The sequence below is a fragment of the Cavia porcellus genome, unplaced genomic scaffold, assembly GCF_034190915.1.
Source record: "Cavia porcellus strain 051 isolate PalLab524CR breed Dunkin Hartley unplaced genomic scaffold, mCavPor4.1 scaffold_30, whole genome shotgun sequence".
Classification (NCBI taxonomy): Eukaryota; Metazoa; Chordata; class Mammalia; order Rodentia; family Caviidae; genus Cavia; species Cavia porcellus.
In genome coordinates, this window is record NW_026947513.1 from 7305967 (window position 1) to 7332069 (window position 26103).

A 26103-nucleotide genomic window follows, 5' to 3' on the forward strand; every position below is an offset into this window, starting at 1 on the left:
GACTGAGGCAGAAAAATCACTGAGTTCTAACCAGCCTGAACTACATAAGTGAGTTCAAGGCCAGCCTGCACTACATAGTGAGATAAAAAAAAAAAAACAAAAAACAAAACAAAAAAAGTTGGATAAAGCAATATATATACCAAATTTTATATCATGTGTGATTTGCCATAATTTTTTTAAAGAAGGAATATGAAGCACATTTAGTTATCTCTGTAAGAAAATACTCGAATCTTCTCATACTGGGATATTGAAAACACTATCTGTGCTACTTATCTTCTTTTACCTGCAGTGATCATGGATTTAAAGCAGGACTTCTGGTCTATTCGTGGCCATATGATATACTTTGCTTTTGGTCTTTTGTGTCGTAACGTTAAAAAACACAGGGTTAGACTCATACCAGTTGCCATAGGAACCACAAAGCAATTGGCCACTGTAGGAACACCTATAAGAAAACATAAATTAGTAATCTCATTTAAAAAAACAACATTCTTGAAGAAATAATAAAAGGTTTTATCAAATAGTTACAGCCCAAGAATTTCTTTTTCTGTACTCATTTTTAAGAACCTCTGTCAGATTTATCCTCTGGGCTTATGGCTTATATGTATTCATTTTACAATATCCTGTTTTGCTCTAATTATTCTGAAATATCTGCTATACGTGTCCTTTAAAAAAGCCACTCATCTTTTTAGAAAGAAGCATTAATAAAAGAAATTAAAGCCTGGCATGATAGTGCATGCCTATAGTTCCACTACTTGGGAGGCTGAGGACTACTACACGTTCAAGCCCAGCCTGGACTACATAGCAAGATCCTGTCTCAAAAAAACACAAACAAAAGCAATTAGGCAAAGATGTGCTATATGGTCACCAAATCTTATGTATTATGATTAAAATGGAACATACCAGCCAACTTTAAGATGTCCAGAACCAAAGAATTGGTAATTTTGTTCAAAAGGCTAGAGCCTGCAGCTTTTGGTTGCACAGCAGAAATATCACCAGATCGTCCAATTCCATGAATGAGCCTAAGCAAAATAAGAGCCAAAGCTGGTGAAAACATTCAGGACTGTAAGTGATTGATCAAACATACACTATACAAATACAATTACCAAAATAACACCAAAGATGTTATTTGGCTGTTGTATATATACTTCATAAACTATTAATAATGTGGAAATATCCTATTTAAATTGAAATGGCATCATTAATTATGCTGTGGTCCACAGATAGCAACCTTTAACTCCTTTTTTTCTCTATGCCCACACCCAAAACTGCAGTCTAATGCCACCTCTACTTGAATCTGGGCTGGCCTTAGAGACTTGCTTGGCTAAGAAGAATCTAACAAAGTGATTGTCTTAGCTAGGGCCTAAGAAGCCCCAAAGTTTTCACAAGTCCTCTTGAAAAGCTTGCTTCTGAGACCCTTATCTCAAAATCCAGCTGTCATGCTAAAAAGTGCAAGGCCATCCATCTAAGCTCCTGGGCATGTTAGCTGGTCATCTTGTATAAGATGCTCACTTGAACTTTCACGTAACTAAACTCACCACAACTGCACCAGAAACCCAAAACAAAACACCCTGCTGGGCCCAGTTAACACACAGAACTATGCAAAATAGTAACACCAGCTGCAACGGAAATACGGAATGCTCAAAGTTTTAAAACTTATTATAGAGTAAAAAACACATCACCACTAGCTGCCCTCAAAATATTCCCTTCTGCTTTGAACACACTTACTCCACCATTTTTGCCTCTTTCTGAAGCTGTTCAGGAAGTCCTTTTTTGTGAGTGTCTTTACATAGTAATGCATAAAAAAAAAAAAAACAGTGAAAATTGCTGCTGAGCAGAACCCAACAGAACGGCAGGCTTGTAAACAATATTACGGTGTGTCTTTACCTTATTCACTCCGTCTGGCACCATGTGATTTCTTGCCCAAAATCAAAATGGCCATGAAAGAGGTAAATGTTTTCAATTAATTCAGGACCCTGAGACAGCCATGACAGCACAACCAGACACTTATGCAAGAGGACTTCCAGGACCACTCAGTGGCAGAACAATGGACTAAATGAATTTGAAGCAAAGGGGAGGATTCTGAGGGGAATTAATGGCAATCTGTGTTCTACTATAATACATCCAACATATTTTTCAATCATACTTCATAAAACATTTTTAAGCCATTAAGTTTTGAGGAGGTTTGCTATATACAACAGTAGAACACTAGAGTATGGACGTTAAGACTGTACCCTTTTCTCCTGCCCATAGCAGTGTGCTATATTCCCAGGGGGTTGAACTGATGTTTTAAAAATGTACTAATATACACCTCATGAAAATTAATGAACGCTGGGTATGGCGCATGCCTGTAATCTCATCACTTGGGGGGCTGAGGCAGGAGGACTGCTGCCAGTCTGAGGCCAGCCTGTGCTACAAAGTGAGTTCAAGGCCAGCCTGAACTGCATAACGAAACCCTGTATCAAAAAACAAAAAGAAAAAAGAAATGAGCAAATTCGCTCATTTTAAGTGTTACACATTACTTAAGTATGCCTTTAACTTTGATTCAAAATTAAAAATCCTTCATAGTCTGAAATAATCTATAACTTATAGTCAAATAAACCTGAATTCTGAATGGGATTATTACAGAACACTAGATTGCTAAATCTAGTGTTATCACTAAACCCTCATGAATAAACCATTTACAAATATTATCAACTATGTTATTGGCCCATTCATAAACATGGAATCTTCAACCTATTTATACATTCATTATTATTCGTTTTGACTGCAGTGGTTTCAATTATGCCTAGGAAAACTGCAGAAACTGAAAAGTAGTTAAGGAATTTACATGTCACAGGAAGATAAAGAAATAACTGATATTTAGAACCATTATTAATTAATAAGTAAATGGTAATCAGAATTGTAAGTTTCCGAAATAATGGAAAAGAAAAAAGTGATTTAACAATCTACTACAAGCCGGTGTGCTGGCGTATACCTGTGACCCCAGCACTCTGAAGACTGAGGCAGGAAGATTACAATGAATTGGAGGCCAGCCTGGCTACATAGTAACTTCAAGACCATTCTGGCTTACATAGTAAAACTGTAGTCTCAAAAAATTAAAAACTAAATAAAAAATTTAAAAAACAATCTAATAAACCTTGTCCTGTATCTACCATAACTAAACTGTTGTCAGAATTAAAGGAAAGCGTCCTGAAATAATGCAAAAGAAAAATGGGACTCAATCTGTTCCCTATATCTATCGCACAGAAAGAAGACATATAAAATGGGACTCTGCTTAGATACAGATGAACAATGTATTACTAAAACTTTAACTGTAAATCATTCCCCAAGAAAACCTTCAATGCGGGCTGGGATATGAGTACTTCTGTGAGGCCCTGGGTTCAATCTCCAGCATAGAGGAAAATGGGGCAGGGAGTGGGGGTGGGGCGTTATAATAGATATTATATCCATTATATTAGATACATATAGAAAGATATCAAAAAGTATAAGCAGCCATAAGGTGTTTTAAACATGTTCAACCACACAGGTTAACTAGGTTAATATTCTTATCAAAACGTGCAGCCTGTGCTGTTCACCTCCCAGAAGCTCATAGAATAACCAGCACATATGGGAACTTGAACTCTACTGTATGTGGGAAAAGCACCCGTATTTGGTTTACATGCCCCTCTAAACGGACAACTTTATCATTTAATAAGATGAATACTGTCGCCCTCAGAAGAAAGAAATAAATGTTTTCAGGTTTACAAGAACAAAAAAAATACCTGTAATGACGACGAGCAACTAGCGCAGATGCCACTCTCCCTTCCCTTTCTCCCACACCACAATTGCCCAAGAAATTGTTGCTATCCATGACTGCAAGTTCATGTAAAAAGAGTTCAAGTGTACTTTCATCCCAACCATCCTCTGGACACTTGCCCTTTAAAGACAAAAAAAAAAAAAAAAAAGTTTATTATTACTCCAGGAAAATCCAACATCAATATATTTTAAACTTTTAAAACGTACATCTTGCCATGCTCATTTTCTAAAAGCCGCACATAAATTCAGCACTATGAAGAAACCTCGGTTAGCAAGACATCCCTATTACATGTGGTTGTGACGATTTGCAAATTGCGACGCGTGGAGATAAAAGCATTCGCTAAAGTCTACTCAGTTTTTAAACGTCATCAAGTGAGAGACACCATAGCCAAGGTGAATATGCAAGGTGTTCTAACGAGGGGTTGTCAAACAGCACTGAAATTAACAGGAGGGCTGGCAGGAGCTAGCCCTGTGAAGTTCGGAACAAACAACAAAGTTCAGGCTGGTAAATCTCGGTGTACAGTCAGGTGTACCCTTAACTCTGAGGAGCGATAAAGGAAAGAACTTTGTTCTTTCGGCAAATACAAGCCAGCCAGCCGTGGACTTTCTTTGCCCTTCTGCAATCCAAAGATGGAGAAAGGTGGCTCTAAACCCCAACCCCTAAAAACACCCTCTGGGTTTCCCCAGCTTTGGCGAGACCAAGAAGGAAATGAGAGCCCAGATGCGACAGCCTGGGCCAACAGTCTCACACAGCACACGCTGCTGAGGGAGCGGGACCCGGAGCTAAACCGGGCGCTGGGCGGAGCCTCGGGCGCGGCGGCTGGGGAGGGGACCGACACCTCGGTACCTTCTCCAGAAGCTGCCGTACGAGGTGCTCGTGCGAGCGGCGGGCCTCACAGCCCTGCCGCACATAAGCCGGCGACACCAGTCGCTCGCCCGCCGCGAAGGCGTCGCGGTTCATGGTGGCTCTAGCGCCCCCGGGGTAAAGTGAAAGTCAGCTCACTCGGCAACACACACACGACGGAACCAGAATGCAACTCGCCGCCTGGACGGTACGGCAGGACCTAAGGACAAAAACATAGAAGCACAAACAACGCGTCCAACTCCCGCACATGCGCAGACTACACTCGTTGGGGCTCCCGGAAGGCTTAGTATTTGAGGATGCGCAAAGGAGTGGGCGCGTTTGGAGAGTTTCATTCTAAGGAAATTAACGCCGCCTGCCACAGCTAATTGGTCTTCCTAAACCATTGTTTTGAAGCCAGGCTAAGACTTCAAGGACTGTGCGCTTCTGTGGAAGACTTGAGGAGACGAAAGTGCTCAGGTTTTACAAGTGAGAGAATATTTTGAATTGTTCTGTGTTCTAGTGAAGAGGGTTGGCTGAGATCTATATAGAATCTGTGCTTCAGCTTTAGTCTGTCAGATTCCAGAACCTTCCCTTTGAACTTTCCGTACTTTTACTTCTCCGCATTCCTTTTCTCTTTTTCACTGTCACCTTTGGATGTCACCAACCACCTGACATCACATACACACACACACACACACACGCACGCACGCACGCACGCACACTCACACACGCACGCACCTACACCTGAACTACGGCAAACTCTTCTAAAGGCAGAGCTAACACTATATCCAGAAACAGCAGAAGAAAAAAAAATTGAATTAATAAATTACTTTAACCATTGAACAACCTGGCGGTAAGTGTTGGGGACAGAGAAATAAGACTGTAAGTATACTAGCTTCACTTTTCTTGTAGTCTTCACCTTAGATGAGGCCACACCAATCCCTGGCTTTACCCTTCTGCGTGCTGTGCTGGAGTCCATTTACACTGTTTCACAGTTGATTGCAAAAGCTGATAAAATGCTCGGTAGACTTGTGAGCTAGTTTTTAAATATGGACACTCTTAAAAGTTAAACTGGATAGGCTTACACAATGTTAAAAGTATAAGTAATATATTCAAAACTCATCATTTCCTGTTCAGCACATTTTTACCTTTATCTATGTCCTGGATTTTTTTTTCCAGCCACTGTGTTTGTGTGGTGGAAATAGTTGTGCATATTTCTTCCTAACTCAACTCCCTTTTAGTGACATCAGTTGGTAGCTTGAAATTAACTGTGGTGAGAGTGTTTTCACCACAGAAATCAGCAAATCCTGCAAAGCAGAAGTGCATAACAAAGAGGTTAAAGTTCCAGCGCACACTTCATTCAGAATCAAGTTGTATTTGCTCTACATATGCCTTTGTCTTATCTATTATTTTTATGTATACCCAGGTAAGGGTCTTCACACTAGACCTGATATGCTGTGGCCTTAACAGTTTACTAAGTTAGAAAAAATACTTAGAGCCTGAAGAGTAGATAGACCCAAACATCCAAATACCCCTCAAAGAGGAGCTACGGAAACACTCAAATCTGTGATATAATTGAAGGGCTTATAGTCACTATTTAAACACTTCAGTCTCATTGGTGAGGAAACCAAATGGGTGAGGATATTTTTCAAAGCTTCAGCACAAGCAACAAAATTTTGACTCTTGCTTTAGGTAGTATGTAACCCAAATGCCATGTTGGCATCAATTCTGCCTGAAGCCACTTGGTTCACTGTAGTCTTTGTATTGCCCTTTTCAATCTACCTCTGTACCATAACTAGGTCCATCGACATCTTTCAGACCCCCAGACAGGTTAATAATATATCTGGACAGCCATGTTCCCAGGGGTTTACCGATACCCTGTCAAGTTTTCCCAGTTCCTCAAGCAAATCTTGAAAGATATAAATTTATGATTTACTTTTGATATAATATGTAGCTGATTCTCTGCTTTACTCATAGAACAAGAAATTTGGCCCCAAAAAATTCATTTATTTGCTTTTGGCCTTAGAAAAGGGATATAAAGGTACAGAGTTTGTGTGTGTGTGTGTGTGTGTGTGTGTGTGTGTTGTCTTGCTTTGTTTTGTGTGGGGTGTTTTGTTTTTTGTTTACATTGCTGGGGTAGAAACCAGTGACACCACCACCCCTGACACAAAGTTTAATAAATTACAATTTTTCCAAAACGTAGTACATTATTTCAAAACAGTCATATTTAAAGACAGAAAAATGAAGCCTTTCCTGATAGACTACAGACCATCACACTAATCCTAGACCTTCCACAAAACAACAGTTAACAGGATTTCTGTGTTTAACTGGATATTCCAGACAGATTTTCGGAGATTACATGTCTTTGTGAGTTGATAGAGTCCTCAGGAAGAAACTTTTTCTTCTGGGATCTAGACCTGGAACAAGCTGTCTGTATCCCAAAGAAAGTTCTTCAGCAGCTTCCTTCACTGGGCATCACTGACTACAAAGCCTCTATTGTCTTATTGGTACAGAAGCAATCTAGATAAGCCCTCAAGTGTTATCATGGGAACCACAAACAAACTAGAGCTGGCTAATGCAAAAGTAATGATGTTTGCAACCAGTTGACTACAACTATTATAAAATGCAGTAAAAGATTTCTTCCTTCTTTCTCCACGACCACCACTTTGCTTGACCAGGCGAAAACCCACCTGTCACTTACTATATATAGCCTCACTCTTGAGCCAGTTGCAAAGCTGTAGTAATAGCTGCCACTTTTGGGACTTTCAGAAGTGATCTGAAAACAGAAAACTTCTTAACACAAAAAACAGAAAAACTTCTTAACACTTCAGCTGATCCAGGTTTCGTTTTCTTACTTGATCTCAGGGTCCCTCAAATGAACATCACTACTGATTGAGAATACACAATGCTTCTCAGCCAGTACATTTACTTCTTGTGATATTTTTACTCTCTTCCTCTCAAATTATTCACTTCTACAATGCCCTAAATGCTGCCAGTCATAGCAAAGGAGGGTCTTAGCTCAGCAACTTTCTATAACTTGATCTAGAGAATTCCTTTAAGAAAGAAGCCTGACTTATGATTATTTGTCACTGATTCGTGTCTCAAAATTGAACTTGGAAGTTATCAAGCATGATATGCTAGCAGAAATTGAAGCTGTCCTTTAGAAGGTCAATCTTCAACTGGCCATGGTGGCACAGGCTATGGTTCCAACTGCTGAGGAGGCTGATGCAGAAGAATCATGTAAACCTAGGACTTTCAGACCAGCCTGAGCAACATAGTGGGACCCACCTTAGAAACAGAAATCAAAAACAAATAGAAAACCCCACTGAAAGGTTGTGTTCTACCTGAGGCAATAATTAGCACATTGTTAGAAGACATTGCATTTGCTAGAGCTTGTTGGGTAGTGGAAGACCAGACAGTAAACCTATTCACAGGGCAAGTAGGCTTGGAGAACAGTATTCGAGACTTTGCTCTGAGAATGACTTCAAGATGCTTTGGAGGATAATGGTTTCTCATCTTTACCAGAACTCGCATCTAAAATGAACAAGAGGTTATTGAACTTTTAAATGCAATCCTATCACTTCTCAGCCCTTTGGCTAAGATCGAGTACAGGCATGATCCTATTTCTTGGGTTTGTGGCTATGTAAAAGCCATATATTCATGCCAAAAAATATGAAATAGAAGCTAAAGGAAATGACCATTCATTGTGACAAATAAGCATCCAAACTTTGTAACCATACAAAGATACCAAGATTAGATCTCTTGAGAAATAGGAGGGAGAGGAAACATAAAAATTAAGATGTGTCCTATATATGTAGCACCTTGTTGGGTGTAATAATTATAACTATAAACACGTTGTAATAAAAAAAATAATGAAACAAAAATAAAGAGAAACCTGTACAAAATAGCAGCCCTTGACTTTGAAAAGAAAGCATGGGGGAAATCTGGTTGTACTTTTTACTCAGATCATTTCTGAAAGTCCCAAAACATTTGTTTGGTGCATCAGATGACTTCAAATGCTTCAAATACTCCATGAAATCATTCATCATGGTATATGCAAATTAAATCAACATTAGTTGGGAAATTTTAAAAACACAGTTTGATTTGCTTTGGGGTCACATGTTGTCTATCAACAGCATAAGCCTGAAAAAATCTATGAAACTGGGACATGACCCAGCACCAAAACACTAATGGTTTTTTCACCACTTTGAAGTTGACTTTTATCTTTTTTTTTTTAATTGGTACCGGGGATCAAACTCACAACCACCTGCTTGTAAGGCAGGTGCTTATGCCGCTGAGCTAAATCCCCAGCCTCTTTCTTTCTTTTTTTTTTGAAACAGGATCTTGCTATCACAGCTGTGACTGGAACTCACTTTGTTGCACAAGCTGGCCTCAAACTCACAGCAGTCCTCCTGCCTATTGAGTGCTGGGATTACAAGTACGCACCACCATACCTGGCTGAAATTGATTTTTAAAAAATATTTTAGTTATTACTGAAACTATTACTGAATCACTGTTCATGCTGGTGAGAATAATCCAAGTAGAAAAGACTGCAAGAAACTTAACATTATCTCAAGAGCTGTCCATGATGCTACTCCTGTACTAGGTAAAACCCAGGTCAGTGGCAGGTTCATTCTTAGAAGCAGGGAAGACAGTCATGTGACTCTGGATTTCTTCTTAGCCATCCACAGTGGGGTCTATGCTATTGCTAAACATCTTGCTGTACTTGAATCAATGAAAAAGGTAGGAAAGGTGCTATGTAGCCTAAGGCAAAAGCTATTTGGCTGTCTTAAATCAACTCTCATGACCTGTGATATTTGTTCTCTGGCCTGAGTTGGTCAGTTGGCTTCTTGTTTTGAAGCATCTTGAATGAACTATTAACCTGTTCTTTTTTTTTTTTTTTTGGTCATAATTCTTATAGTGCTGGGTTTTTGTTTACATTCTATTTAGAATCAAAAAATCTGATTTTTTTTTGGTGTGTGTGTTTGCTAGAAATACTACCCAGGGCTAGACAAGCACTGTACCTCTGAGCTATATCCCAACCCTTAGAGTCTTAAATTCTGTGTAGCCATTCTATCATTGGATTATTATCATAATGTTTAAAAAAAAAGCCAAAAGATGTCACAGTACAATTGACTTTGGAGACAATAGAATAATCCCCAAGAAGTAAAGACCTGGATCCCTAGTCTCCTCTAAATTAGTCAACCTCTTGCCAGTAAGAGAACAACTAAAATATGGGATTCAGGGACTGAATATACAAGATAAGCAATTAGGGAAATAGACTCAGTATGCCTTAGTCCATTATGGGATAGTATAACAATATAACCTAAGCCAAGTGACTTATCTATTTCTCACACTAAGTACACTTATTTATTTCTGGGTGTGGGGAAGTCCAAGGTCAAAATACTAGCAGATTCAGCATCTGGAGAGGAGCTGCCATCTGGTTCATAGATGAATGACCATCTTCACTTTGTGTCCTCACATGGCAGAAAGGGTGGTGGATCTCTCTAGAAAGTGTCTGGAAAAGAGACCCTACTTGTTAGAACTCTGTCCTCAGGACCTTATCACCCCCCAAAGATCCTACTTCCTATACCATAACCTGGAATGTTAGGACTTCAATATAATACCTTTAGGAGTTGAGGATACGAGCTTTCGGTCTGCAGCAGAAAACAGGATTAGCAAAAGACTAAAAGCAAGTCCAATTACAGAAGCCAAAAAACTGCAAGAGGGAAGTATAAAAGGAGGTGGATACAGTGGCAAATGAACAGAAGCAGCCAGATCTTCAATAGAGATTTTGAGGTACAATATTGAGCCTTCTAAAGGAAGCACAACCTCTATTTCCCATGAAATACTTAGGAAAGTGGTCTTTCTTTATTCATTGTCCATGGAGTTTGGTCTATTTGAAGGGTCCCTTGAGGCATCAAATCCTGCTTTATGGGTAGGTGCAGAGTGAAAGCTCAAACGGATCCAGTTCCCACTGATTTACACTGACGTGAGCTGACAGTCCATGTTCCAGACCCAGTTCCAAAGACTTTACCGAAGTCTCTCATCCAATCCTTCCAGCAACTCATGCTGTCATCCCCACTGTACTTTACAACCAAAGAAGCCAAGCTCAGAGAAACAGGTGTAATCACACCAGTAGTAAAGAGAAATAGGATTTGGACCAGGATGTCTGGCTCTGGGGAGTATGCTCTTTCCGTCATCTTGGTGCTGTCAGAGCCAACATTTCATGGCTCAGGCTCTGGACAGGTAACTACTATGCAGCTTCAGGTTCTCATCCACTGGAATCTGGATGGAATAACAAGAATATGGTCAAAAGGGTAGAAAAGATATGTTGCCAAGGGCTGTATTTCATAGTAAAAAAAATCTATTTTCCTTTCCCATAGGCAGGAAAGTACATCCAGTCATATTGGTACCAGAATTTCTTGATGCTGAACTGCAACATCATTGGACAAATGACACATCATTGACTCTTGGGCTTCTCCACCACTCACTTGTATTTGGTCATTCCTCACCCTGACTCCTCATGTTCACCTCTCCCACCACCTAGCCCAGGCTGGGTGACTGTGGTAGCCTCTACCTCCACCCTGCTCATGATCTCCTTGTCCCTGTCCAAGACCCATTCAGTTATGAGAATGATCTCTTAGTACACATCACATCCTGCCCCTGCTTGGAACCCTTAAATCTTTGCCTGTCCTATTGGACATATAGTTCCAACTCCTTGCCTTGACCTTTTAAGCCCTCAAAGTCTGGCTCCACTGACGCTGAGTAACAGTCCTCCCCTGGCTGGTGGGCTCCTGCCCTCCTCACCTCTTTGCAGACATTGCCACACACTGTATTTTTCTTTCTCCATCTTTGGACCTACCCATATGCTGCACCCACTCCTGTAAATGTTCATCTCTTTTGAATGACTGCCTCTTGTTTTTCCTTCAGTATGAATGTCCCCTCCCCGGAGGAACCTTCCCTCACCACTTTATCCAAGTAAGAGCCTAGTTTTGAATAATCGATTGCTTGCATAATGTCTGGATTGGAAGCTTCTGAAAGACAAGAACCATGACCATTTATTCACCTGCTTTTCTGAGCATTTAGCACAGTGCCAGCACATAATAAGGATTCACAGATATTTTTGAATCAGTAAATGACAAGACTGGGTTCAGGGATGTTACAAAGGTATTTTATATTGAAGAGCTGCTTTCCAGTGGCAGATGCAAACAAACAAATCATGATCACACTGCTTTCCCATTCTACTCACATGTGTTTTAAAATGTTTGGGTTAGGGGAATGACAAGTCTCTTAAGAGGCAGGATCTGGCTGTTGTCAACCTCATTAATGAAGCCTCTTAAGCAATTTAAAGAAAAGTAACTTCCATAGCAAGCCAAGCTTCAAAGAGCAATTGGAAAAGAGAGGTAAGGAAGTAGAAGAATCAATAAGTAGGTTGCTGGGAAAAGTCTCTTGTGATTAGAAAAAGGAAAAAGGATGTAGTAATTACAATTTGTTAAGACGAAGAGACTTCAGAAAGTAGGGCCGTGCCTTTATCTTCTCTATTTCTGATGGAAAGTAATGAAGTAAAAGTGGATGTGGCTGCAGCAGAAGGCCATTTAAGGCCTTCCCCAGGATGAGGAAAGCAGCTGTCTCTCTCCTGAGGGAAGAAATGGAGGTAGAGAAAGCTTCCTCGGGGCATTAGAATGGTGCAGGCAGTTACAAGGAAAGCTATGGGCAGCCTTTCAGGAGCCTGGAACAGGACTGTGGTGGAAAACTGCTGACAGTTCTGTTCAGTGTCTGTGACTCCAGCGTGATGGCAGGTGGTGAGGCGGGGGACTGCTGAGAGTATCTCTAGAATCAGGCAGGTGGAGTTCAGAGACTGGCTCCATTTCTTTTTCTAGTGAAATTTGTGCACCTAAAAGGGTCCCACTAGACTTTGGCTCATTCTTCTGTGAAAGAAGGCAGTAATGATAAGGAATGATGACCATGATCATAGGTGTGACACGTGGTCATAGCCTTGGTAGTGAGCACACTAGCTCGGTATGTGGAGGGTGTAGATTGGCTCCCTCTGCCTTCTTACCAGGGACGAGTAAACATCGAACTACGTTCTGTGTTCTCTCTTAGCTTGCATTCTAGAAGCAGATTAAGTTTGGCCATTTGGATCGTATAGTCCACTCTCCCTATCTGCAGGTTCCACATCCACAAACTCAACTATCCATAAAACAAAAATATATTTTTCCTGTACAGGTTTTTTTTTCTTTATCATTGTTTCCTAATCTATTCTTGTCATTACTGCCTGAACACAGTATTTATATAGCATTTACATTGTAGTAGGTATTATAAGTAACCTAGATATGATGTAAAGTATACAGGAAGATGCAACTAGATTCCGTGTAAATACTCCATTTGTGTAAAGGACTTGTGCGCCCAGGGCTTTGGTATCTGCATTCAGTCCTCCCTGAGGTTTGGGAGGTAGAGCTAGTGAAAACCAATTCTCTCAGTCCATTCAATCCTTTGTTGTCATCACTGTTATTTCCCATTGCTGGACACAGTATCTAACACTCACAATTTAAAGAAGTTTAGTTTGGCTCATAGTTTTGGGGAATTCAAACATTGTCAGTTGGCTCTGAGGGAGGAATATCATGGTAGAATGGTACAGCAGAACAAAGCTACTTAGTACATGATGACCAGGGAACAGCTGCAGAGAGGAACAATCCTATAAAGTACTCAAGACCACACCTCCATGACCCCCCAAACCCAGAAGCCTGCTCTGCTAATCTGCTAAGCATTTATTAATTCAGTGAAGTGAACATATCAAGATTACTGGTCACAATCCACAAACAGTATAGTAGAACCAGGAAGCTTTTTGATGTACCCATCCATTCTGCAGCCTTCTGGGTGTCTGGAGCACTGTGATGGGGCCATGTGCCTTCTTGACACTACAAATGGTCTCAGGCGTGGGGTGCTGAAATCAGTAGCCCTATAAGCGCCTGCCTTGCAAGCAGGCAGTCGTGAGTTCGATCCCCAGTACCGATAAAAAAGGAAAAAGACAAAAAGAAAGAAAGAAAGAAAGAAATCAGTAGCCCTTGCAGTGGACTCTAAGGTGGTAGTTCCCCAAATGGGCCAGTTCCACAGGATGCTAGGAGTTGTTTCTAGAAACATAGCCTAGAATGCCTGTACTGAAACGTTCAGTTTTTTTTAAAAATATTTTGTCTCCTGCATTCAAGTTGAAAGTTAAAATATCTAGAATTGTTTCTGTTTGCTGCACTCAGTTTTTTTATTTTAATTTTTCTTAGTACATGTTTGCAGTACAAATGATTACAGAGTAAGGAGTTGGTACATGTTCATAACACATCTTAATTCTTTTTACATTCCTCCCTCTGCCTTCCTGCCTATCTCTGTGTCTTAGTCCCTTTCTCATTTATGAAAGGTCTATCTCCCCATTTCCTATTATCTATCTCTTATTTTATCCTTGCATTTATTTATATTTTCAGTTTCTTAAATAAGAGCAACTATGCAGTATTTAGCCTTCTGAGTCTGATTTATTTCACTTAGTATTGTGGTCTCAGGGTGCATCCATTTTCCTACAAATGACTCACACTTACCTTCTTTGTAGTAGAGGAGTACATTTCTGTGTATAAATACCATATTTTCTTTATCGTTTCATCTGTTGGTAAACATTTAAGCTGCTTCTAAGATTTAATTATTAAGGATTGTTCTGCTATAAATTTGAGTATGCATATATCATCGTAGTGCGATGTCTTTAACTCTTTCAGGAAGAAACCTAAAAGAGGAATAGCTGGGTCAAATGGAACCCCTATTTTTGGTTTTTGAAGAATCTCCTTTCTGATTTTCATGGTGATTGCACTAATCTTGACCCTTCCAATAAGTGATCACATAGCTTTCTTGCACAATCACAACTGTATGGCATATTTTTATAAGTGAAAAAAATGTTTTAAAAGCATCATTCACTTCCCCTTGCTCATGTTATTATTTTCCTGAATTACCAACATCACTGTTGTGTACAGCAGAAGATCTCTGAAGGGAGAGGGCTGGGGTCCCCCCATAATGACCCTCTGCCTCTCTCCAAGTCCTTTCCCTCACTCCGGCAAAGAAGGAGGGGATGGGACTCAGCGGAAAATGGGAGGGTTCAGGATTTCTTAAGCAGGCAGTAATGTGAGTAACATATCCAAAAGGAGTACATTTCTCAAGTATATGGTAGGGTACATTTCTCAAGTACAAGCTGTGATGATTTTATAATGCCAGCCATAAGGATCTTGCCCTGTATTTTATTTGTTTATTTGTTTGTTTGTTGCCTATGCCCTTACACCATCAGGAAGACTGACTAAACACCCCATCCTTATGTAACTAAGGCAAACGCACCACTACCCCCTGGGGCCAGCTGCCCAAAATGCATAGTAATGCTAGGAAAGGAATAATCAACATCAAGAGAGTAAACTCCACAACCCAAAGCCCAAAGTCAAAAAGTGAGACCCAGTAATCATGTTTTAGAGAATGTCGAAAATAGAGAGGTAGAATATTGATGATTCAACGTGAGTCTCTGATCAGCTTGGTCAAGTCAGCCTTTTATTGGGGTGACTCATCATGCCTCAAGGGTGACTATACTGCTTAAAATAGCAGCTCCCTTTGCAAAGGGCTCGAATCCTGTTTGGCAGAGACAGGAAATAAACTCACTCTTCAACCTTCTCATCTCAACTCAGTTTCCCTTTGATAAAAGATAATTGTGCCATCTGACACTTGGGCTAGCATGGATGTCATTTCTCTCTCTCCCCAGACACTGGCAAGTTAACATCCTAATCTTTTTATTCAGCTTCTGTGACACTGGTTATGATGATTCAGCTTAGTAGAACCTGATGAGCCCCAACAAGAGAACAAAACATGTGCTCCCTGGTCAATCCTTAAGTATCTGCATAGGCTGCTCAAAAGCTGTTATTTTTATCCAGTTAAAACATGAATTATAAAGCACAGGTTCTTATGTTCTAGAGATGGGAGTTCAAATCCTGGCCTTGTGGCTTCCTAGCTCTGTGATCTTGGGCACATAACTTCACCTCTCTGTACTTCAATTTCCTGTTCTGTAAAAAGGAGTCAATAAGAATACCTAATAGATGGGATCAAAAGTATTTAAAGTAACCGGCATAAATAAATAGTAGCCACTGATACTTGCTCAGTGTTACAGGAAAGCAAAAATGAGCAAAACCCTTTGGAAACAGCTGATGGAGCACAGAGGGATGCACGCTGCACCTAAGTAACTACGGTAGTCTGAATGAGATGTGATTAAAGACCTCATCCAATTTAGATATCAAACAAGGAAGAGGGAGGCAGCATTTGAAAGTAGACCTGGGCCCTATCCAAAGATAAGCAGAAGGAAGTTTCCAGGGAGCGGGAAGTGAAAGAGCGATCTTGTGAGATATAATCCAGCCTGATAGGCCTTTCTGGACACTGAATTTGAATAGTCACGTTTCAAAAACAGCTGCAAATGCTTCTACTTCTTCTTCCAGCATCCACACCATTAAACAATTCTGTCCTGCTCTGACTCTGTACTTGATCTTGCCATTGGCCTTGAGCAATGAGATGGAAGTTAGCAAATATGATTCAGGTGGAGTTGCACAAAGAGCTTGCAAGTTGTCCTTGGACCTTTTCTGCCACCAAGGAATAAACCTGCTCTAGCCGGTTGGATGATGGAAAGTATGTGTGTCACTCCTCTGCAAGGCCCCAGAAATAACCAGCACTGCCAGAGGCACCCCGGTAAAGTCCCAGGTACATAGACAATCCAGTGGAGATCAGCAGGACTATGACAAACATAAACAGTGATTATCTTAAGACACAGCACTTTAAAATGGTTTGTGAAAGAATCCAAAGTTTGCTAGTAATGGAGAAGCATTAAAAATGGGGGTGGGCCATATGGGTGGGCTCTCTGGATGGATGTGTATTTGGGAAACTGGAGATAGATCATAAATATTAGACTAAGCAAAAATAATTACTGGCATTAATTTCCTTCAAAATAAACTGAGGAGTTATTATTGAGAGTAAAGGATAGTAATTAACCATATCTTACATCCTTGACACACAAAGGGGTGTCTGGGGACAAGAGACATTAACATTACTTGGGGCTTTCTAGAAACACTGGGTCCCATCCCCGGTCTAGAGACCTGGGTAAGAGTTCCAACTGCACATCCAGGTACTTCTTTGGTTCCAATACAATTGGAGAAGCACTGTGCTCTCCTAAAAGTACACGCTGACTCACACTGTACTCACTTTTTCCTTCCTACTCTGATTGGATTTCTTTACATGTTTTAACATTCCCTTCTTCTCACCTGCTTCCTAGCATAGCTTTAGTCAACAAACTAAAAAGTCACCTTTATGCTTTGAATATGGACTGTGAAGAAGTCTGTCCCTCCCCCTCCATTCTGTGTGTGTACACACATGCACGCATGTATGTATGTGTCTTCTTAGTAACACTGAGTAGGACCCAGTGAATAAAATTGTTTTCCCATGCAGATTTTGAACCAACTAGGAATACAACAAAAGATAAGATGGGTAAAGATCTCATCTACATCACTGATAGAGTCCAAGTTGGAGACATTGCCAAGTGGACTCCCAGTGTGGCATTTGGAGTTAGACTTGTGCCAAGTCAGTGCAGACCTGGGATGGTGGGCAGCCTTTACCCTTCTCATTGGTGCAGCTGCCTTCCCGAGAGGAGGAGAGAAGAAAGACCTGCCTGAGGGAGCCACAGAAGTAAGTGAGGGACTGGAGGGAGCACGGAGAGTTGCTGCCACATAAAAGGAAATACGGGGCCAGAAGTGTAGTATGGTAGCTCCACACAGTGTGCTTGAGGGTCTCAGTTCAACCCCCAGCATCACCGAACACCAGTAACAACCAAGGAAACACCAGGATGTAGAAAGTCATGTGAGCAGTGGTGATGGGAAGGATGTGTTGTATAAAAGGTGACTGTCATCATGGCTTAGAAATTTCTTAAGAGCCAAAGTGTTTATGCTCTGTAATGATGACTGATTCATGGTATGTGCTCTCTGTTAAAATGAAAAAGTACAGAATGCAATCTATGATTTTTAAAATGAGGTTAGAGTTTAGGTTCAAAGTTAATAACTGCTATAGGTTGAATGTCCCCAGAATTCATGTTGAAAGTGAATGCTCATTGTGAGGAATTAAGAAATGGAACTGTTAAAAGAGATATTGGTGCATAGATTAATTCATCCAGGGATTAATGGATTAATGGGTTGATGCTTTATCTCAAGAATGAGTTTGTCATAAAACCAATTGGCTGTCTCTCCTCTATGCATCCCTCTTTGCATGTGATGCTCTCTGCTACCTCTGGACTACAATGAATCCCTACCAACTCCCATTAGATGTGGTACCTTGACCTTGGTCCTGCCAATCCCCAGAACCAGAAACCAAAATAAACCTCTTTCCTTATAAAGCATCCAGACCCACGTATTCTATTTTAGTAACAAGGTATGTTCTAAGCCAATAACACAGAACATGTTTGAAAGTTTATAATCAAGGATAGCAACAACAACAACAAAAATAAAAATGCTTGCTAGACAGAACATCTTCCTTGGACTCTTCTGTTAGTAATAAAAAATAAACAAGTAAACTTCTATTATGTTTCAGCCATTATGCAAATATTTCTCCTGTGACACAGAATAGATATTGCTGAAAAACCACCTACTCAGCAAAATTATCCACTACAAAGAATGCTTTTAGGAATATTAGGATTGTAGTCAGACCACTAAAAATTTATGCAACTTTGCAACTAGAGCACTAACAAAAACATTAATTGGTATCTTGAGAGATAACTTGGACAGTCCAGGCAGGAAACACAGTATGTTGGAGGTTGCCTCAAGGCTATTAAAATGCTATTTAAAATGATAGTGTTAAATTATAGAGCAGGAGGATAGATTAGTCACTGCTAGGGCCAGAGATGGGGAGGGAAGGGGCTAAGCATGGTTCTAAGGGCCCATGTGGGAATGGACAGTGACTTAGCTATGGTGGTTATGCTCCTCTGCACACGTGATAAAAATGAATAGGACTACAGTACACACACACACAGTGCACATAAAACTGGTGAAACCTGAATAAACTATGGATTGTTCCAATGTCTGATGTCAATTTCCTGGCTTTGAAATTGTAAGTTATATGGGGCCTCTCTGTCCTTTTTTTCTACTTTCCTCCAAGTCTGTATTTCAAAATTAAAAGCAAAAAAATGAGCAATGTATCCCGGAGAATGAGCTTCTGCAAAAGATTTATATGTAGATGAAGACATAGGGCTCAAGAAAAGCAGAGCTGGTGAATGCAAAAGCCCCCAATCAGTGGTCTTAACCATCAGTCCACAGGACTCACTAGAGATATTTATTTCAAATGCAGATAAGCTGATCTGTTACCAGAGTTTCTGAACCCAGTGCTGTGATGGTGAGCTACAGGAATCTGTGATGTACCGAGCACATGGATGTGGATGCTGCCTGAGAGCTACGCTTTGAAAAGCACAGGCTTAAATCCTCAACAAGGAGAAGACTGACCCACTAGCTTTTAAGTATTTCCCTGATTTCCTGCCGAAATAGTACAATCTGGCTGAACAGTGAGCTGTGGAAGAGATGAGTTGAGGCAATGCTTCAAAGACATGCTGAACAAACTAAAAAGCAAGTTAAAGCACCATGACATTGCTTCCAAAGCTGGGGACTGGCAGCAGCTGACAGTCGTGCTGACACCAGTGTCACCTTTGAATACAAAGAACACTGGGTTTTTTGACTTATTTCAGCAGGGATAAAACGTTAGGGAGGAAAATAGTCCCCTAACTAGCTTCCTCTTCTGAAGCATCAGTGTAGAAAGATAATACCGTAGACTCATGTATCAACTTACCACAAGACAGTTCATTTAAATCATCTGCCCCAAGGCAAGTGGTGCATTTCTTGAAATTCTTTGAATGTTGAAAAAGGTAGTCTTAAAAAGTATATTTTAATTTCTCTCTGGCTTAGCAATATTTCCTTCTCAGCATATTAGAAGTTCAGGTGAAATACTAGTGAACACAGATGGAAGCAAGAACCTGGTGGCCAGATGATGAGGACAAGGAAAATCCCATTCCCCTGTGACACTGAGTTGCATTTGATTTTTAATTTTTAGTAGAAAAATGTGTGCATATTAATAGGGTACTGAGCACTTAAACACATGAAAACATTGTATAATGTTTAAATCAGGGTAAGCATTTATGTTTCCTCAAGTATATTGTCCTTGGATAGAGGAATCATCAGATATTAAATTGAAAGACCAGGCACTACAGTTTATCTAAAAGGCCAAGAAATGATTGTACTTGAACTTATAAAAAGCATGACATCTAGATTTTGACAGTTCCTCAAGCATTCACTGAAGAGTGTCTTCCTCCTTATACTCTTGGAAAGACTGGCCTCGGGCTGGTCCATTACTAGAGCTTGGATTTGTACTTTCCTTGGCTTCTCAAGGAACAGACACAGCTGTTGTTTCTGTATATTCAGCATTTAGCACATTATCTAATATGTAAAAGATATTCATTCACTGCTGTCAAATAATGGAAAAAATATGTCTCGTAGAGGACCGACCAAGGGGAATCTAGAATTAAATGGGAGGAAAACAAAAGTGTGCCTCCAGGTGCTTTCCTTCTTTTTTCTTTAAAATTCCAAGGACCTAATAATCGTTCCCATCCAAAGAAGGGGAAGTGGTATGGAGCTTCTTTAGGCCAGCATAAACAGCAGTGAGTAACAACCAACAACCCACAAGTGTTCCCCGAATGTTGGAGCTTTTCAATAGGTAAGACCAAGTCCAAGACGGCCTGCTGCAATTAAGCATGTGGAGTAAATAGCAATAACTGCTATACCTGATCCTTTACTTGAATTATTCCATTTAATCCATGTGACAATCCTGAGACAGGAATTATTACTTGTAAAGGATTATGCTCAGACTTGCCTGACATTGCATCCCCAGTCACCATCTAGCATTTTAATCAATAAACGAATGAGCCAGTGAGCCCACACACTTACAGGTGAAGAAACTGAGGCTTGACGTAGGACTGGGGCTGTACCTGAATAGCTGCTTTGCTTTTCCAGATGTGTACCAGGTACCGCATACTCAGGTTCAGTATCTGTGCTGCTGTGGGTTATTACCTTACTCGGCACTCAGTGTTACCTCTGAGTCTGTCAGCTGTAAATCTTAGCATCCAGGAGGGGCGTCCCATTTAATATTAATAATATGTGCTCACTCAGTAGCAGACCCTTCCAAAATGAGCAAATAAAACCACTTTAAAGCATTTCAAAATAGTTATTTACATTAAAGGTAAAATAATCATGCACCCTGGAATTCTATCCCAATGGCCTTTATAAATGTATTCAACATGACTATTACTGTTGGTACAAGAATAAGTGTGTTTGCCTCCCCAAAAATCCACATCCTCATCCCTGAAATTTGTAAATATGACCTTACTTAGAAACAAAAATCTTCACAGATGTGATTAAACGTCCTAAAGATCATCTGGATTACCCAGGTAATTATGTTAATCCAGGGCCAAGTGCCTTTACATGAGCAGAAGGCCCCATGAAGACAACCAGAGCACAGTGACACAGAGTACAGCCATAAACCAAGGGACACCTGGAGCCACCAGGACCTGAAAGAAGCCAGGAAACTTCAGGAGGAATACAGCCTGCCAGGTCTTGATTGTGGACTCCTGGTTTCAGGAACTATGAGAGAAGAAAGTTTCGGGTTTTTTTTTTTTTTTTTTTGCTTTTTTTCAGTGCCGGGGTCTTACACACGCTAATAAAGTGCTCTATCACTGAGCTGCCATAATGTTTGGTTTAGTAAGGTACCAAATTTCGGATAATTTATTATGGTACCCCTAGAAAACTGATACACAGTCCAAATAAGAAAAACTGAATCAAATGTAGATGTATTATTTACTAAAATCATAAAAGTTAGCTGGGCCTCGTGGTGCATGCCTGTAATCCCAGCACTCAGGAGGCTGAGGCAGGAGGATCGTTGCAAGTTTGAGACCAGCCCAGGCTACAAAATGAGCCTAAACTGCATAGTAGCAAGACCCTGTTTCAAAAGGAAAAAAATAAAATAAAATTCAAACTCAAGTATTTAACCAAAATGTTCGACCTATTAAGCCATAGACGACCTATGCATAGATCACTTGAACATAAATGTTCACATCATTTGAGAGACAGAATTTTACTACAGACTTGTATTTTGATTTCCTCAAAGATAGCAAACCTTGTCTCTTTTCTAAGATCACACCACTCTCATCCATCATTCTGAAACAATAAGGCATTCAATTGTCCATGACAGTTTTTCCAAGTGCAATATTAGAGCAAAGCAGAGATTACATAGAGATAAATGCACATTACAGTCGCCCCTGAATAAGCCCTTCTTGTCTTATTTATTATGACCTTGCATAGGCATTCATTCAAATGCAGTCAGCAAACACTTATTGTGCATCTAGCAGGTGCCAGGCACTCTTCTAGGTGCTGAGCAGGCAAAGATGAATCAGATATAGCTCTTGCAGTTTAGCTGAGACAGCCAAAGTCAATGGAGACAAGTAGGAATTTGATAAGATGCCTGTGATGGGTGGGAAAGTGCAGGTGTGGGGAACAAAAATAGGAGGTGCCACTCACTCAGGGGACCGAGCAAGAACTGGAGGGGGACACCTTGAAAGTTTGGTTAGCAGGATTAGCAGTGGTGACACACTTAGCAGGAGCAGCTGGAAATGTAGAGGTTTAAGAACCCACCAGAGGGTCACAGTGTCTGACCTGGAGGATTTGCTTGTAAAAAAGTTATAGAGGCAAACAGGGCCATGACTGCAAAGGACCTCGGTGAGGTATATAAATTTTATCCTTAAAACAACTGATAGCTATTACAGGCTTAACACCCATCACTGAGTAATACCATCAGACTGCTTTTAGGGAAGGTGGCCCTGCTGGTGTGTGACGCTTGACCAGAGTGAGACCTAGCTCAGTGAGGGTACAACTCAGTGATAAACTGGTTACACAGTGTGAGGGAGCCTTGGTTCCATACCTAGCACCACTATGGAGGGAAAAGAATGGAGCATGAATAGCCAGGAAAACCAGGTAACCGGCTGGTGTAGAAATTAGCGGACCTTAGTTAGGAAAGGTATGCTCAGCAAGAGGATTTAAGTCTTGAGAGAATATTAACAGGACAGTTTTCAGGACCAGATATGGGAGGTGAAGGAAGATCTGGACTCAGAAATTATTCTTTCTGGTCTTTGAACTCCTGAAAGATTAACTATAGTCTTTTTATTCATCTCAATGCCAGCTCAGCCACTTGTACAAAATAAGTCCTCAATTTATTAGCAGTTCAATCAAATTTCCCAGGTTTCTATTAGAAACCAAGGTTCCAGGTACTTTCCACGGTGTTCCTGGCACACCCTTCACTTTCAAGTATATAAAGCTGCTTTGAGAGCTAATTTATGGCTCTCAGAAGGGCCTCCTGTTTTTGTTCGTCTGCCCATTTAGTGGGTTCTTACTGGATTAATGGCCTGGTGCATGAATCACGATGACTCTCTGCACAGAACTGAGTGCTGAATTGAGAGCTGACAGGAGGTTTCAGCTCTCTCTGATCTCTGATGCTGCCTTGAGCCCCAAGCAAAGGTCAGTCATGGTTGAGGTCCCCCCATTCCACCTGCCCCTCCCCCAGGCCTCTCCAAGGCATCTGAAACATACATATTTATGCTCATTCTGCAGAAAGGCCACTGTTCATTTCTCTCTCACTGTAGCCTCTGAAGAAATTCCGACAGCTCTACTGATTGAAGCCTTTTTAAATCATTTTTTGACTGAGTGGCTCAGCAAATGAAGCATTATGCTTGCGGAGTGCTAGATGCCAGCGAATAGCAGAGTCGCTTCCTGAAGTCTCCAGTGTGCTACTGCACCCCCAACAAGAGGACAGGGGAGAACACAGGAGCACATCTACAGAGGGGCAGCAAGGCTGCACAGTACAGACCAGTACGAGGGAAGATGACTTGGGGCCCAGAAGGGCAAGAAAGCCTTGTAGAGGAAGTAACTTGAATTGGGATTTAAGTTAGCATTCCGCCAACATTTTGGGGAAGCACCATGGGCATGTGGGCCAAATGATCGAATTATATGTTATGAGTGGCATGATATTTACCACCCCTGAGCCCTGCCCACCAGGTACCAGAAGGTCCAAAACGCAGTGCCCTAGATTGCACATTTCCAAATATTCCCCAAAGGACAGTACTTCCTGGGTGTGAGCCACAAATGGACAGCAAAGGCAATGTGAGGTGATACAAATGGAAGACAGAGGGCACGTAAGACTCCTTTGCAGACCACTGACACAGCAGCAGCACCACAGTACAGATAGGCTAGGAATGGCATATCCAACAGCTGAGGCTGTGGTTTATCGCAAAGTGCTACTTACCACGTTCAAAGGACTCCAGACTCCCCATTAAACACAAATGTCAGGCCAATTAACCAAAGGCATGCAGTGGGTGGGATGTGAGCTTTGAACTTGAACCTAATTTGAAATACCAGTCTCACCACTTCCTGGCTCTTTCCCTGGGTGAGTGATTTCTGTTCTTCAGCCAGCAATATCTTCCAAATAAAGACCATAGTCCTCCATGATGTATGATCCATGAGGTGAAAGACAGCTGCATTTACTACCACTGTGGTATATGTATACGATGTATAGGGATGTTTATGAAGTGCCAGGTTCACTGTGGTACCCAAAGATTTGCTATGAGTGTTTGTAGATTGAAGATTTTACCCTGTAATGAAAGCATGAAGAAATAGAGTCTTTTTAGAGGCATCCACACATACCTCAGATGATCACGTTTGAGCTATATTGTTCAATATCTTCCTTTCCTTCATTAGTACGTGTTTGCAGTACACAATGATTCATTTATGATGGGGAGTTTGTGTATATATAAAATACATCTTAATTCTTTTTTCTTCTCTTTCCTTTCCCATCCCTCCCCTGTTCCCTCCAACTTTTGTTCCCTTCCCATTTGCAAAAGCTCTATTTCCAGTTTTTTCAGTTCTTTCTTTATCCCTTTCCCTGCCCTCCTTCCTCCATCTTTCACCTCGTTTCCCTTCTCATTTGAAAATTATCTCCTACTTCCTATTATTTTTCACTCTGCTTTGTATTTATATTTTGGGTTTCTCATGTAAGAGAAACCATGCGATATTTAAACCTGTGTGCCTGATTTATTTCACTTAACACAGGTTTTGAGGGGCATCCGTTACCTACAATGCCTTGTTCATTGTTCAACACCTTCTATGTGCCAAATACTGTTAACTTATTTAACTCAGTATCTGTTCTCTGAGGCAGACTCTAATCATTTGTAGATATGTAAGTGACATTCAGGGTCATTAAATAAGTTGCCTAATATAGATAAAAATTAACCAATCCTTATGTCACATTTTTCACAAACAGTAATTTGAGATGAATCATATATTCAAGCATAAGAGTAAAATTATTAGATTTCTAAAAAATAAGGCAGTGCTTTTGCAATGTTGACCTAGGGAAAAATCTCTCAGGGAAAAAAAAACAAGTACACTAATTTTAAAAGAAAAAAATGATACACTAGACTTCAGGAAAATTAAAATCTTCTGTTCATCCGTTAATACTTTTAAAAATGACTATTTGTAGACAGAACAACAAAAGCATTAACTGTAAAAGCAAAATTTGATTTGGCTTCATCAATATTCTACTCTGACAGACACAATTAAGCAAATGAAAAGGTAAACCATAGTCTGGGAGAAAATTTTGTAACCCATATATCTAACAAAAGACTTGTTTCCAGAATGTGTATGCACCTCCTGTATGTCAATTAAAAATGATAAAAAGCTCAGTTAAACATATGAGCAAAAGACAAGTAGAAACTTCATACAAGATGACATAAGAACACTTTTGAAGTCATCATAAAAATGGATACAAAAACCACAATGCAACATTATCATCAAAATAACTTTTATCAAATCATCAAAACATTGTAAAGGCCAATAGCACAAGCATTGGTGAGAATTGGAGCAAATGAGAAGTTTTGTACATTGCCTTTGTGCTTTCATATATTACGTTCAGACGTAGGTTCAAATGTAAAGTGTAAGGCTTGCTTCAGAAAAAACTGTTGGCAGTTACAAGTTACACCTAAGTTTCAACACATAGTTCTTCTAGGTATTTGTTATCCACATATGGAAGAAAGAATCTAGACATATATCTCTGGGCCTGTACTAAAATCAAACCAAAATAGATCAGCAACCTAGATATTAAAACAAACAGTGAACCTGCTGAAAGATAAAATAGGCAAAGCTTTTGAAGACACGGGCATGGCAAGGACTTCCTGAACTGAGTCCCAATCGCACAAGAACCAGCAAAAACAGGACTGTATCAAATTAAAAATCTTCTGCCTAGCAAAGGAAACAATAAAGCAAAGACACAGTCTGCAAAATGGC

General features: G+C 40.4%; 1 protein-coding gene and 1 long non-coding RNA gene across 4 annotated transcripts in view; both read right to left on the reverse strand.

The window, feature by feature from the left end:
- The window catches only part of Sepsecs (Sep (O-phosphoserine) tRNA:Sec (selenocysteine) tRNA synthase), a 36421-nt gene extending 31572 nt beyond the window's left edge, over positions 1–4849 (reverse strand). The window contains exons 1-4 of one of the 3 annotated variants that reach the window (XM_003467397.5): positions 4643–4849; positions 3762–3916; positions 901–1019; positions 284–442 (exon numbers count right to left, since the gene is read on the reverse strand). In XM_003467397.5, coding sequence (XP_003467445.1) covers positions 284–442; positions 901–1019; positions 3762–3916; positions 4643–4756 — 547 coding nt within the window. In that variant the 5' untranslated portion in view covers positions 4757–4849. Of the gene's footprint in view, positions 1–283; positions 443–900; positions 1020–3761; positions 3917–4002; positions 4553–4642 lie in introns of those variants that run through there. The other 2 variants (XM_063240657.1, XM_023564067.2) reach the window with 2 other exon arrangements.
- Positions 4850–9070: 4221 nt separating this feature from the next.
- On the reverse strand, positions 9071–24409 carry LOC134474102 (uncharacterized). The gene is made up of 3 exons (XR_010044710.1): positions 24071–24409; positions 10267–10927; positions 9071–10157 (listed from the first exon to the last, which is right to left on the reverse strand). It is a non-coding gene; the product is annotated as an uncharacterized LOC134474102 (long non-coding RNA).
- Positions 24410–26103: the final 1694 nt, after the last annotated feature.